Here is a 14,997-nt window from a genome sequence, read left to right as displayed (position 1 = left end):
TCGCTTCCGGCGCAATCAGATGACGTTTACCATAGTTTATTAGCAAAGGGCCAAGCAACATTCTTGAACCTGAGAATTGTCTGCAATTCTTTAATAAGAATAAGAACAAAGGCCCAACAAGGAAAGAGGCACGCCAGTAAGTAGTGCACCTAATAATAATAATAATAATAATAATAAAAAATGTATTCCTATCTAAGAAATGATAAAACATTTCGGAAAATAATTATTGACCACTGTCTTGAAATTTAAAAACTCGTCTGGAAATCCACACCCTATTTTTTTCAGGGTTAATTTTGCACTTTTTGCTTCACAATTTAATCATTGTACAACTAAATATTAGGCTGTGCCAGACGCCTGCTGCATTATAAAGGCAAAGCACATTAAACAGTAGGCTATATGACAAACCCCAAATGGCCATCAGCTCACGGCATTATACAGTGCTTTTCTGATCGTAATTACTTTTTCAGGCAAAGTGAAAGCATTTGTTAAAATTGTTGGCATACATCTTATAATAGTACATTACAATACATACCAAATACATACCGAGTTTAAATGTTGAATACAGTGACATTTAGAATGTCCTCTAAACACACCAATGCAATGGCTATGGTCAGCTATGACTTTAAATGGGACAGTTTAGCATGTGCTTAAATAATACAATAAGCTGTTATAAAGTAATATATTAATAAAAGTTGTAAAACTGAGTGTGGTAATTGAACTGTAAAACAAGGATGACAGAATATGATCTCAGTGCTTTAATGTCTTGGGAGCAGTTGATTACTGGATTCTGTTTGTTCATGTTGGATGCAAAGCTGATGGATTTGACGTGGCTGACAAGCCTGCAGTCCCCACAGAATTTTCTGGACTTTGCATGCTGCCATCTGGGAAGGAAATCAAGACCAAATCTCTGCTATTTCTAGAAGACTTGTATAATTGAAGGTCCTCATGGGATTGAAAACGTCATCACCCGAGAGTTCATCTCAGTGTGTATATCATATGTACTGGTATAATATTGCAAAATAGTCAAAATCCCGTTTTGAGGGGAGATTATGCAGAATCTTCCAGGATATTAACATTAATCAAGTATTGTATTTCAGAAAACTGCACAAACCAGTCAGTCATTCATGAGATTTCAAGAATACTGTCATGTTCCATGATAAACAATTATTTCTAAATTTATAAGAGATTTTTCATGGTTTGTAGAATTGTGGGAGCTTACATCCCAGAGACTTCTGGAAGCTCCAGGAGTCCTGCACCCACAGCAGGATTGCGCCTTACTGTCTGGTCCTATATGCATGGGGTCGAGATATTACATCAACTATTCTGTCTGTTTTCTTGGTATACAACCAACTTGTTAATGTGAATTAGAAGCAACAATTTCATTGGGCAATGATACAGCTTCCAAATGCCTTCTATTATAGTTCATTAATTAAGCTCTTTTCAGAAAAACCATCTGTGGTGGGTTGACCATGGATTTTAATTAAGGCATTCTCAGCTCACTGAGTCACAAATCCCATATCTTGTCCTACGTCAGAAACATCACTCGAGACTGCTGATCTGTGGTATCAGGTCACAGCTTTGATAAAATTGGAAAAGGTCTGAAGACAACAACGTCAGTTTGTTTCTGCTCTGGCTCCTAGTCTACATCACCACTTGGCCCAAAGGAATAGTGTGTATCTGTGGTAAGCTATAAAAACAGGCCTGACATTCTTTGACTTGTAAAGAGATACTCTGGTTTTCTTTCTCATTGTGTGAAAATTGTGGACGTTTTGCAACTGGGACATTGTAAGTACATTTTGAGACCATTTCGAAAATAGGATGATTTAATGTGATAGGAATGGCTACACACAGCCCATTTAGAAATAGCTTCACTGTAGATGTTATTACCAAAGATCTGCATCACTTTAGTTAAAAGGTATTGATTTCATGGTATGTAGCCTAATGACATCTGTACTACATAACACCTGATATGCTTGAGACATATTGTTGGCAACACACTACAAACATGAACAAATTCTTATTTTAAGTGTTATGTTGTTTTATGGGGGTATGCTTGCTCTGTAATCCTTTAATAATATCCACAGACTATAAGTTATTAAATCACACAGGCAGGTTCCTCTGTGAAGCCTTTAGTGAGAGATAAGACTTCTCATCCCCTTGATTCAGTTATATTCTCACTTCAATGGCATGCCACAAGGGGGAATTAAGGCTTACACCACTGTTGGCGGTTTATGAATAGGTTTTTATGTATGTGGGCCACTTCCCCACCTTCAATCTGTTCTTATGTCAATTACATTATTTAATGTATTCTCAGGGCCTTTCACCTTCAGAGAAGGGAGAAAACGTCATGAACAAATTTCTTTTCCCAATTTCTGTGTTTTTCTGGGTCTGTTTATCATGGAACAAATGCCACCCGGTGGACATTCTTAAACCTCAAGACAGAAGACCTTCGTCCATGGACTACGAGCAATGGGAATTTCTTGAACCACAGATTGTGACCACCATTCGCTTCAGCAACTTGAACAACGACTCCTCCTCTGAAGAAGAGTTAGGCTCCATCCAGCCAACAAAGGCAAGCTCTCATAGGGCATGTGCTGTTGCCGGGGATCCAAACACCAGTTTCCAGGGAGATGAAAAAGAGAAGACACGCCTGAAGAGGCACAAAGCTAAAGGGAAACCCAATTCAATTGATCTGACATTTCACCTGCTCCGAGAATACCTTCAGATGGCTAAAGAAGAGAAGATGGCTCAAAAAGCTTTCAACAATAAAAAACTTATGCAAGCCATTGGAAAATGATCAGCATTTGTATCGGTTTATAAAACATGAGCCAAATCCGGTTAGCAGGCATATGATGTGAATATTTGTTGATCTACAGTAGTGTAGCGAATTGTATGAATTGTAATATTTCAAACAACATACTGTATAACTAAGGAAAGGAAATTGAATAAATATACCAATGCAAGTACAATATGGACGGCATAGAATGTTTTTTTGTTGGTATAATTCCGTTTTGACGGTATGAAATGAAATGAATAAAAATTGACTCAAATTATAGAGTGATACATTTTTGCCAGCATTATTATAGCCTATATCAGTTTTGAACAAATGTTGAGAATAAATAACATCAATAAATCAACCAAATGACTTTCTACTTCTATATGTGCTGGATCAACTGTCTTAATAACTGCATGTCATTCTCCATGAACTTGTTGATAACATACTTTTGGGTACTTTTTTAAACTTTATTTAAATGGGAATTTACACACAGAATCACCAGTTGAGTTAGAACTGAATTATATATATTATATTATGTTACAAAATGTTTTTTTGTCAATTCAGTAAAACAGTTTCTGAAGTCATCCAAATAAAAATGCAGGAAAAGCTTAACAGCTAAAGAAAACATTTGGATATTGCATGCTTTCCACTCATAGTAAGACTTCATAAATCACAGTCATACATGATCCATTAAATGTCAACACATGTATGTAAAAAGTCCACAATCACAGTTGTGAAATAACAGGCAAAAAATAAAAAAAGGATCTCATTAAGACATGCAAATCAATCAACAAATTTTTGCATTAGCATAACATTAGCATAGCCACAGGAAGACTGTCCTTCTTGGAGAGAAAACAATATTTGTTAGTTTAATGATACTAAGTTCCCCTAAAAAATATCACTGGCATCAGAAGCAGCAGCAGCCACAGCAGAAGACTACAATAGATTGCAACGGACAGACGTTCAGGAGAAGAAAGATAACGCTAATTTCCTTTTTGTTAGCTTTTATTCCATGAATGACCAGTTGTTTAATAGTATGTAACTACATAGCTCTTTGTTGAATAATCTTTCACAAAACAACATATTTTCTTCCCTAATTACTTGCATACAGCCTGTCAGATTCTTTGACAGTGGACCTTTTCAAGAACCTCTTCATGCCATCTTAACCAGAGTTCCATGCTCTCGTAAAAAAAAGCTCAGCTTGCCAGCACTGTGCTGGCATCTATGCCTGCCCATAGAGATGGACTGAGGACAAGCAAGGAATGCACCGCCCCCTTTATTTCTTCTTTTTGGAGAGAGCATTCAGCCAGGAGAAGGAGAAGATAAGACGGGTGGGCTGACTGACGGGGGCTGGTTTGGGTTTGTTTTCTGCCTGTACGGGACTGCCAGATTCTCTCTAGGAAAAAAAAAGAAAATGCAGATAAGGAGATAACTCCAGAAAACTCACAAACACCAGCTTCGCAACTGGGTGCCATACATAAACCAGTACTGTTGTAATGATACACAGCAGGTATAAGCAATGCAATCCACCATCATGCATCATATTATGACTACATATAGTTTATTGTGCGACTAGATTGATAACAGAGTGCAGCACTGCATGGTCATGTTTAATATTGTCATGGACAATATAGGATATATATGGATATTGCTGCTTCTAAATATACATTTCCTGTGGAAAAGATGGTAAAACCGTGAAGTCATTACTCACATTGAGGACACCTCTACTACGGAGCAGGGAGGATACATTAAACAAACAAACACCAAAAAAAAAAAAAAAGTTGCAAATGAGCAAATAGATCCAAATGTTCTCAAAGAGCAAAATCCTTGCGTAAATTTGATTCAAAATCCTTCTCACCTCTAAGAAAAATACTGAAAAAGGAAACTCAGCCTTTGGTCACAGCCCACAAACTACCATCTGGCTATATCTGTCTATGAACGGGGAGAAAATGCAATCTGCAGGAAACTTTGTTGTAGACCTAGATATATACGGGCAGTATCCACTGGTTCACTAAAGTTGGACAAAGGGTGGGACTAGACTCAAGGTACACCGCAGACATGCACTACCACTATCCATCTTGCTACCTGCCTTTTTTCTTTTACATGTCCAGCCACAAGGGGGGCGTGGGGCTGGGGTCAAAGGGCGTGTCAATGCTCTGCTCCATCACTCTCCCATCCTGGGTTCCCACTGCAGGGACCAGACCCTAAAAGAGGAGGGAGGGAACAGACATTGACAAAGCTGAACTTTATGAGCTACTTTGAAATGTCCCCCAGCTTCACCTCTTTCCCTGTCTCTCTTGTTTGTCCAGCCACACCACAATCCATTCCACAATCTCTTCTGTGAAGGCCAGGCTATGACCCAATGGCATTCTTCTCCTTATAATTTCTTAATCTTTCATTCTGTTTCAGTCCCTCTCTCCTATCCTCCCTTACCTCCCGTTGCCCTACTTTGCTGTCTATTGCTGAGTTGAATCTTTTTTCTTAACTTTTCTCTTTTTTTCTATGCTGTCCAGCTGAGACTCCCTGAATGACTGACCCAAGTCTCCAGTTTGTGTTGAGGTGGAAGATACATGACTGGACCACAGTGCCCATGATATCATTCTACAGTTATTATTAACAAGGTATAGTGGAGAAAGCTCAAAATGGTGCCTCAATCCACAAATGGTTCTCTTGCACCACACACAGAAGTAAATTCAGCTGAAAAAGGCAGCAGAAATCTGGACCAAGTTTATGTTAAGCTCAAGTTAAAACTCATCAATTAAAAAACCTTAAATAGTTTAAACATGATTACATTAGAACACATATACATAGGTTTTAAAAATGTGTGCAAAATTTAATCACAGAGTGTAATGCTTTTGACATGGCTGCTCAGCAGACTATTTTCTTGTCACCCAGCACAATGAGTATTTAGAGTTATACTTGCATTTGAAGTGCACTTAAGCAGTGACACTCTGCCACAGTTTAACGATATATTGTGCATTTCAGTGAGAAAGGAAATAGAATGGCACGTATTCTGTTTAACTTATTTTTGTAGTAACTGCTCATTTCACAATAGCTACTGGTTTATTCATATTTTGGAGTATTTTATACTATTTAACAAGTTAATTTTAATTCATTCTAACATGAAAATATTCTCATACTATAGACAAACATTTGTATCATAAGAGGACATTACTGAATGCCCTGACTTGAAGTGGGCTATTAAAATGAACTAGAGTGGTGATGTCTATGTGCCTAAGGGGCTGAAATCAAGATCCAGTATTAATCAGCGTGAAAATGAATACCACCAAATTAATCTAAAGCTGCCGACACTAAGTTATTCATTTATTTTAATCTGGGACTTTGAACCACAGTGAGAGACATTATCTCAAATGGAGGACCCTTGGAACAGTGGTGAATATCCCAGGACTGGCTGATCTGCCAAAACTAATCCAGGAAGTCATAAAAGATCCCAGAAGAACATCCGAAGAACTGCAGGCCTCTCTAGTGCTAAGGTCAGTGTTCATGATTACACAGTAAGAAAGGGACTGGGCAAAAATGGGATTCGTGGGAGAGTAGCAAGGTAAAAAACCATAGCTAACCAAGAAAAAAATTGTCGCTTGTCTCACATTTGCAAAAAAGCACCTGGATGATCCCAAAGCCCTTTAGGACAATGTTCTATGGACAGATGAGTCAAAAGTGGAATTGGTGTTGGTGGGCCTTGCTGCCTTGAGACCTGGATGACTTGCCATTATTGAAGGAACCATGAATTCTGCTCTTGTACCAGAACATTCTTAAGGAGAATGTCCAGTCATCTGTCTATGAGCTGAAGCTGAAGCATAATTGAATTATGCAGCAAGACAATGACCCAAAACACAAAAGCAATTCCACATCTTAATGGCTGAAAAGAAACAAATTAATGTTTTGGAGTGGCCTTGTCCTGACCAATGGAGATGCTGTGGCAGGACCAGAAACGAGCAGGCTCGAAAACCTACAAATTTGTCTGAATTAAAGCAGTTCTGCAAGGAAGAGTGGGCTAAATTTCCTCCACAGGGATGTTAAAGACTGATATCAAACTATAGGTAGTATTTGGTTGCAGTTATTGCTGCTACAGTTGGTGTGACCAGTTATTAAGTTTAAAGGGGAAATATCCTTTTTAAATGGGTGATATGGGTATTTGATAACATTTTTCAGTATATACATGAAATAATAATACATTTTAAAAAAGTGATTTGTGTTTACTCAGGTCCCCTGATCCAATATTACATTTTGTCTAAAGATCTGAAACAATTCAGTGTGACAAGTATGCATTAATGGAGGAAATCAAGAAAGGGGCAAACACTTTTTCATGGCACTGTATGGGCTATGGTGTGAAAAATGACTGGCAACAGCACACATTCTGGAAGAGAACCACAGATGTCTACACTCCCATGAAACGACTGTAGATTGCCAAATTAACCCCTTATTGAGATTAGTGTGGGGTTATTATCTCAAGTCTCAAGTACTACTTATTATTTACCATGCAGCAGAAAAATATGTGTGTGCATGTGCATTTTTAAAATTGAAGTGTGCCATCCCACCCACCTGACCCACTTCCTCCCACAATACCTTGGTTGAGTTATGGTCCATCAGGCCCGCCTTGCTATGTACAAGTGATGCACTGAATATGACCCCAGACCCGCTGAAGGATGATCACCAAAGCCACGATGTAAAAGATGAGGCTGACAGCCTATGGAGAGATGGAGGCAATGGAAAAACATAGCAGGCAGAAGCTGACAGCAGCACAACAGGAGAGGGAAGGACCTTCCATAAGTGCCTGAACAGGACTGAATCCATGTCTCTTGGTTGTTAAATTATTTACACCGCAGAAATGATAGATCTGTTCCCAATTGGATTATTTGACATTTTTTTAATGCTTCATTTCAGAATTGTGAAAATTGGAACATAATTTTCTTTTAGAGAACATGGCACACTTATAGACACCTTAAAGAGGTCCTTCCTTTTACTGCAACAGAGACTGCAGAGAGGGTGACTGAGACAAGGCAATGATGGCCATGATGCAGGAGTGACTTGATGGTGACACTGGATAGGGGAGCGAGGTTGAGCCGTATCTTGGCCAGGATAGACTGACCTGCGGGGGTGTTGCAGTCATACTGCCCCTGTTGACAGAGCTCTCCCCCTGCCCAGAGCTCTCTTCTGCTGCCAGGGACACAAACTCCCCACTTATTAACTGTCCACCTGGGTCCTCTGGGGCCACGGAAACAAAGTTGCTCCCCTTCCACAGGGGCTGGGGCTGGGAATCCCTGGCCTGCTGGGGTTCACTGTCTGAGCCCTCTACAGGCTCACAGGACATAGCCAGGCTAGGGCTAACAACCTGCCAGCTGTTGGATTTGTACCAGGTCGGGTAGAGCTTGGTGTCTTCACTGGCCTCAGCCAGCAGGCCCTGGATCTCCAAGTCCCCTGCATCATGCTCATCGTGCCACAGCTCCGGCTCGTCCTTGTGGAGAGATAATTCACAAAAGGACGGCAAAGAATCATATGACACAGGTAACACTGTGCTTGGGGTCTATTTCTCATTGGCCTCACAAATAAGAAAGAGAGCCCCACAATAAACCTGCCAGCACACCATTTTTCAAACATAAAAGCTGCAAGCGTTCTGAAAAACAAAAACAAAACATCATTAATTATTTAAATTAAAACATGAAAAATGTGATTTTTTGATGTTTTATCTATGAAGCAAAAAGTGAGGAAAAAAAATGTTTGATTGGCAAAAAATATATATGTCAGGAAGCGTCATTGTATGGTGTTATTGTGTAGCGCAGGGTTCTAGCCTAAATTAGTGAGCAGGCAGGGTGCAAAGATGCCTCTGTACCTGCTGAATGTTTAACCCCTCAAGTTTGTCATTCTGAAGCTCTTTCTTTGGGTCCGCACATCCCTCTGCCTGTCCTCTAACATCCTCTGATTCCCCCGGGAGGATGCCGGCCACACAGCTGTCCCCCTTTTGCTCCACCGCTGGCTCCGTCTCGGGCTGCGTCTCCGGCTCATGTTCCTGTTCCGGCTCTGGGACTGGCTCTGCCTCCTGCTCTGCTTCCGGCTCTGGCTCTTCCTCCACTTCCTCCTCAGCTGGGGGAGGACAGCAGGGCATCACCGCCACTGCCTAATTGTTTGCCTGGCTTGGGCTGCTCCAGACATCAGTTACTGATCTGGGAACAGCTCTAATTCTGATTTCAAAATTATGTGAGGAATACAGTACAGTAAATTGATTCAGTGTCAGGGTTTCGAGCCAGATTCTGGCTCAAACAATTTTGCAGTGAATAAACGTTCAGTGCTTATTAAATAAGTCATAAAACTGGAACAGTAAATATAGAATTGGAATAAAGAGGTATGTACACATAAAAAGAAAATGAGGTGTGTGTGTGTGTGTGTACAACATTCAAATTTGTATTTATCAGTTCTAAAGGGGCTCTAAATAAAATGAGCATGTCCATACACGCTCTCTAATAAGTACATTTATAATACAGGGCTAATGACATGTCACTGAGGAACATACCAACCATTAAAACCATCAAGTGTTTTAGATTAGCATGTGCCTGTTATATTCAATTTGATCGTCACCCACTTTTGACAAAGTCCAGCTGGTAGAGCACCCTCTCTTCTGCATTGAAGTCTACTTTGTAATGGTCCATGTTCTCAAAGCCTGGCTCTAGGGCCTCCACTGTGGAAGAGCTGGCAGCCTCGGTCACCCTGTGGGAGGGAGGAGTGGCAATGACAGGATAGAGGGAGAAAGACTTGAACCAATATATATGTAAGTTATGTGCAGTGGGGATTTAGATCATTCTGGAAAGAAAGGCCACTTACTTCTCAATGAGTGTTCTCGCATTCTAAAGGAATGAAAAAATAGAAAAATAACAGTTACTGTAAACACACCTATTTTTGCATTTGTGATATGGAATTCCCACTTACGTTAATGCACAGATTTTTATTGCAGCACTCATATTTGTAGCAGGTCCGTAAACCTAACCTTAAAAAACATGGGCCTTTCTACTCTACAATTTCACTAAGTTTCAGGTTTCCTTATCTTCCTTCACTGAGTTGAAGTGAAAAGAAGCATTGTTGATACCTCTAGCCAATCTAAATGAATTAAAAACGACTCACTTAAAAGATTTATTGAGATAAAACTGCTTGGTTTCTCCCTGATAGCTGGACGATTCACCAAGAATGATTTCTGAGAGCTGCAGCCTTGAGGCCGGCTGGTTGGGTGGGTGAGGGCATTCCTATGAGAGTACCTGTAAAAATGCGGCCATTTCAGGCTCCTCCATGGTGTGCAAGGCTGTCCCCACCAGTTTGGAGTTGGCCTCCACGTGTTCCCCGTAGGCCCGCACCAAGGAGCGGGTGTGCCCCGTCTTCTCCTCCTGCTCGTAAGTAATGCGCTGCAGCATGATCTTCCTGCGTTCCTCCAGTATGCTGTACATGCGATCAAACTTCTCACACAGGATCTGCTTCTGGGTCTTGCAGTTGTCCTTGAGGTGCAACAGTATAGATATTTGTCAAAGAGAAAAGACTTTTATGTGTATATATGTGCAGGATTATGAGTACCCCTAGGGGGAGGGGGGGCACTAAAAATGAGGTATTTTAGAGATTAATATATAAATGGCATTCTGTGGTGTTCTCTGTAATATATTGTAGGCAAACAGCTAGCACACTGATATGAAACTGCGCTCTAGAATTAAGGGTAGCTGCTTTAAAAATGTGCTTAAGTTTTTCTGTAAACACACCTCAATGTTTTTGCAGGTCTCCTCCAAGGCATTAATAAATTCTTGGATGTGGTCATTGACAGCAACCAGAGCATTAATCCCACCACTGAGTTCCACCTGTTGAAAGAATATGTTCATCATTTTGTGGGAACCAGGCCAGCACTTATTTTGACTAATGAGAAACTCTGTGAAATGCTAACTGGGAAAATGATGATACAAACTTGACTGTCCACTGACACAGGATCGGTGTCACCACGATTTGTATTACTATATTCTTATCCCTCGTGTAAGCACTTCACAAAATTCATATAATGACACACCGTAATTAGAATCTAACATTTCACTAACAAGACCACACAGCTCTAAAACTGAATTCAGTAAATCAGGCTGAGCTATCTAAGGATACTGTCATCTGCTTCCATGACAGCTTACCCAGCTTATGTAAAGTACACTCTAAAATACTGGCACCCTTGAACCTATAAAGTAAATGACACATGTAAGCTATGATAGGTTTATTTGCCATTTTAGTAGTTGGACACCCTCCCTTCGCTTCGCAAAGATAAATCAACTGAGTTGTCTTCTATAATGATTTATGAGATAGGTGAACATATTGAGGTGAGGGGATCTTATGTCTTGGTACTTGGTGGAGTTCACAATTCCATTTAACTTAACAAGAGCCCCAGGACCAGTGGATACAAACCACCCATGTAAGGTTAAACATTCACCACCATATTCCGCCATTGGTATGATGTCCTTTTCAATGTCCTTTCAGCATCTACTGTCGCCACCACTGGGTGTGCATGGCCAAAAAGCTCAGTTTTGTTCTCATCAGACCATACCACCTGGTTCTAATTGAAGCTAAGCATTGTTATGGTTATATACAGTAATAGTCTTATTTTAATCATGGGTGCCAATAATTTGTGAGGACACAGTACACTATATAGACCCTATTCTGATGCACTGACCCTGGATCAGCCTCAGGGCCTGGGTTGCAGAAGCAGTTTCTGAATTTATCTCTGGGGCCAGGAGGTACTCAGAACTACCCACCTTTTGCTGCTGGTACACATCATGCAGAGGTGCCACCTCACAGGTATTGTGTGCCCCAAACACCTTACAGAGGGAGCATGTGGGTACTTGGCAGGTCATGCAGTAGATGTTGACCTTCTCATCCTCATGCTCCTCACAGGTGGGCTGGCCTGTGGGCTTGGGTGGTGGCCTGGAGCTGAAGCCACAAAGCATTGTGGGTAGCAGTGAGTGGTCAATGTCAATTCCTTTGCTAGTTTTCATTCAACATTGCCCTTGTAGCTTAGTCATTTAGCCTGACTGGGCTCATTATCTTTCCAACAGTCTAGAGGGTATGAAGCACAGTCAAGCCCCATCCCCCCAGGGTCTCTGCATTAACTGTATACATCCTGTATTCTATGTGGTACATATAACAGGAAGCCTACCTGGCAGATTCTTGCTTGTAGATATCAATGATGTTCTCTACTAGGAGGTTTCGCTGTAGCCCGTAGACTCCATGGCGGTCCAGCACCACTTCATGTCGGCAGGAGGGGCACCGAAAGCGCCCCCCAGCGCCAACCATGTTACCCCGTGCCTGGAACAGAGATGGCTACATTTCTCACTCATCAAGCAGTTCTTTCCCATATGATTGAACTGGGTAATGTAAAGACAGGGAAAGCCTGTTACTTTGTGTTGGCTGCTCCTGCAACACAAATCAGACAGACAACTGCTGGATGGTAAACTCTGGTGCTACTTATTACCCAATCTCTGTTCTAATCATGAATTTCGTCATGCCCTGGACAGAGTACCTTGAAGCTCAGGCTACTGACCCCCCACTGCCGAGGAGAGGCCTTCACTCCCAGAAGGGGTTTATAAATACATAAAAACGGGTGGGTTTCCGTAAACAAGTGTGGGCCCCACTGGTGTGGCTTACAGACAGACACTGACAGAAAAGCCACAGTTGCTCTTCCTTCTCTCAGGAGAGATATCACGCAGAAAAGGAGAGAGGGGGCCTGAAATAGTCCACGCTGAAAGAAGAGTTCAGCTGCTCTGGTCAGACGGAGGTCTGGACCCTCACAGGCCTGAGTCACACAGGCAGGCAGGGATGCAGACACCTGTGGCAGAGACAGGATTGAGACCGGTTGTTTGTGTTTCAGAAGTGCATGTGCACACACAGAACTACTCAACAATACGGACTTATGTGCGGCACCCTTGGCCTCCTTGAAGCTCATATTCCTCTATCCTCTGCCACTCTTGTCTCTATTCCACAATGTTCCATCCCATCTAGCCCTTCCTCATCAGACGTAATTCATAGCAGAGTAGGGAGATGGTACTTAAAGAGGAATCATGGTGAGGGTGTCAGCATTTTCTGAGGAAGACTGAGCTGAGCAGGTGGAAAATGAAATAGCTGGTATGAGATGGCTGTTCGATCTCTCAGTATGCTATACAGTTAAATTATATCGTTTACTATATATAGCAGACAATTTACGTCTCCCATATACAAACAGCAGCCCCGATAACTAGCGACCCTGGGCCAGATCTGTGCCGATTCTGGCCAGAGTGATGCCAGGCTGGACTTGGCACACATCTGCTTGCTCTCTGCGAAAATGAGACAGGAAATTTCAGCCAGGACTCTTGACAAAAACCTAGCTGGTCAAAATGTTGTTAGTACTGCAGTCAATAAAACAGCTCATGGGAGCATGAAAGTGTGAGTGGGATATTTCTCTTTCCATGGCTAATAATTACTTGCTCATGACCAATGCTGGCTTTTGGGAGTAATCTCCAGTTTCTGCTCTAGGGACTGTAAATTAAACCAGAAGAGCAGGGGCGGGTTGGAACTGTGGCACTCAAAACAAATACCATGATGATGGAAGTTGATGCAAAAAAAGAGTAGCAGTCATTAAAGCTCAATCTGCTGTAGGTAACCTATGATTTTCTCAAAAGCCTCAACACCGGAACATTGGCTCCATTCTCCATTGTCTTTGCCACATGGACACAAAAGGTTCTTCAATGGAACTCCACAGCAGATATTTGGCCATGCACATGTGCTTGAACTGTGTCCCAATATAGCCAATGTAATCCACACACCTGTTTGGGATTCTAGTGCGGCTGTGTGGAGAAAGGCAACTCAAAGGGCAGTTAACAGGGCCCCCCTTTACCCCTTGGGCTGGATAAAATCCCCTGGATCTATGACTCTTTAGCAGCAAGATGTGGCCTAGAGAGATATTCTTCCCATCCCCTTTTGCACTTATTTATATATTTATTTATTCAGAAAAGCCAGAAGGGATCACAGTGCAGAAATGTCCATGGGGAGGGAATCAAACCCCCTACATAGAATTTATTGGACGGCGTGAGAGTCAGCCGCCCTGCGGACTGCACCACACATCTCTCCTCCCTGTTAAGAGAAAAGCACGCCAGACCAAAGTCCCCGGAAGAAAAACTTCACCAATCATTTAATAATTGGGGATCATGTATTATTCAAGATATCATAAAATATTAACGGCTAATCTTACCAATCAGAGAATTTAAATGGTTCAAGATGTTGCTGACACACAGAGTTGAACAAGACCCTGACTGATGTAGATCTGCAGTTCTAGGGCCAAGGCCACCATAATTCAATTTCACAATGAAAATTCAAGTAGGCTACTAGATACACAAAACACAATAATCATATGACAAGAAATACTAACTCAAGTGTCCACTATGAAGGTAACAGCACTGACTGTGTCAAATGTTTAAGTTTAAATCCAAACCGACACAAACACAAAGGCATACAAACAAACAATGAAAGGAAGGACAGGTCAGCGAACGCCTCACCTGGAAGAGATCATTGGCACACTTGCGGCAGAGGTTGTGCTGGCAGGGCAGAATGACCACAGGCTTTGTGAACACCTCCAGACAAATGGGGCATATCAGCTGGCGCTCTAGTGTGCCCAGAGCCTGGTCCCGGTGAAAGGGGCCCAGCTCCAGAGGCAGGGACATGTCCAGCCGATAGTGGAGAAACCGCAGCCGACAACGGTGCTCTCTGGTGTGTGTGCGCGCGTGTGTGCGTGTGCACGCAAGTGAGCAGTTCTGCGAGAGCAGCTCTGGAACCCCGTCAGGACCAGAGAAAAACGTTGTCAGCTCAGGTAGAGCTCCGGATCCCTCTTTGGGCACGCCCATTCGGGCCAGTGGGCCAAGCTTGCTGGAACAAGTGTGGGGGTAGTGTCAGGTTTCTGGCAGGCTCCCAGGGGCTGCCCCGGGCAGGCCATATTAAGAGACGGGTGGAATGCTGGTGCTCTTTCTCAGGTTACTTGCCCTCATTATCATTCAGGGCTTTAGAGAGGGTGAGCACATCAGCTCCCGGTGCAGCTGGACCACCGAAAGCCATGGTAAACACACACTGGCCAAACACACACAGGCACGCAACAAACAGACCAACACTTGATATTAACCTCTAAGCTGTGGTGGAAAGTGAATGCATCACCATCTGCCATACATGCATCC

The 14,997-nt window shown here is 42.2% G+C and overlaps 1 protein-coding gene and 1 long non-coding RNA gene across 5 annotated transcripts; one reads left to right on the top strand and one right to left on the bottom strand.

Moving 5' to 3' along the window:
* The first annotated feature begins 19 nt into the window (after positions 1-19).
* On the top strand, positions 20-2,296 carry LOC135233981 (uncharacterized). The gene is made up of 3 exons (XR_010324003.1): positions 20-136; positions 855-985; positions 1,215-2,296. It is a non-coding gene; the product is annotated as an uncharacterized LOC135233981 (long non-coding RNA).
* Positions 2,297-3,763: 1,467 nt separating this feature from the next.
* On the bottom strand, positions 3,764-14,821 carry trim101 (tripartite motif containing 101). 4 transcript variants are annotated; one of them, XM_064298006.1, is made up of 11 exons: positions 14,329-14,690; positions 11,958-12,121; positions 11,557-11,731; positions 10,531-10,626; positions 10,042-10,275; positions 9,614-9,636; positions 9,375-9,499; positions 8,628-8,878; positions 7,887-8,252; positions 4,862-4,980; positions 3,764-4,168 (listed from the first exon to the last, which is right to left on the bottom strand). In XM_064298006.1, exons 1-10 carry the CDS (start codon positions 14,671-14,673, stop codon positions 4,876-4,878), a joined length of 1,884 nt encoding a protein of 627 aa, XP_064154076.1. In that variant the 5' UTR covers positions 14,674-14,690; the 3' UTR covers positions 3,764-4,168; positions 4,862-4,875. The 4 variants fall into 4 exon arrangements, with proteins under 4 accessions (XP_064154076.1, XP_064154078.1, XP_064154075.1 ...); XM_064298008.1 differs by lacking the exon at positions 4,862-4,980 and having other exon boundaries at positions 3,764-4,172; positions 11,958-12,106; positions 14,329-14,821; XM_064298005.1 differs by lacking the exon at positions 4,862-4,980 and having other exon boundaries at positions 3,764-4,172; positions 14,329-14,686.
* Between the last annotated feature and the right edge of the window lie 176 nt (positions 14,822-14,997).

The sequence above is a fragment of the Anguilla rostrata genome, chromosome 11, assembly GCF_018555375.3.
Source record: "Anguilla rostrata isolate EN2019 chromosome 11, ASM1855537v3, whole genome shotgun sequence".
NCBI lineage: Eukaryota > Metazoa > Chordata > Actinopteri > Anguilliformes > Anguillidae > Anguilla > Anguilla rostrata.
The sequence above is the reverse complement of the archived record's forward strand: the minus strand, read 5'-3'. Positions and strand labels throughout refer to the sequence as shown.

Excerpts from the sequence above, each read along its gene's own strand:
- trim101 (XM_064298005.1), bottom strand. The coding sequence starts at position 14,673 with ATGGGCGTGCCCAAAGAGGGATCCGGAGCTCTACCTGAGCTGACAACG. Across the intron at positions 11,732-11,957 it reads TACAAGCAAGAATCTGCCAG|CTCCAGGCCACCACCCAAGC; the intron begins GTAGGCTTCCTG and ends TTGTGGCTTCAG. Across the intron at positions 8,879-9,374 it reads CCAGCTGGACTTTGTCAAAA|CTGAGGAGGAAGTGGAGGAA; the intron begins GTGGGTGACGAT and ends GTCCTCCCCCAG.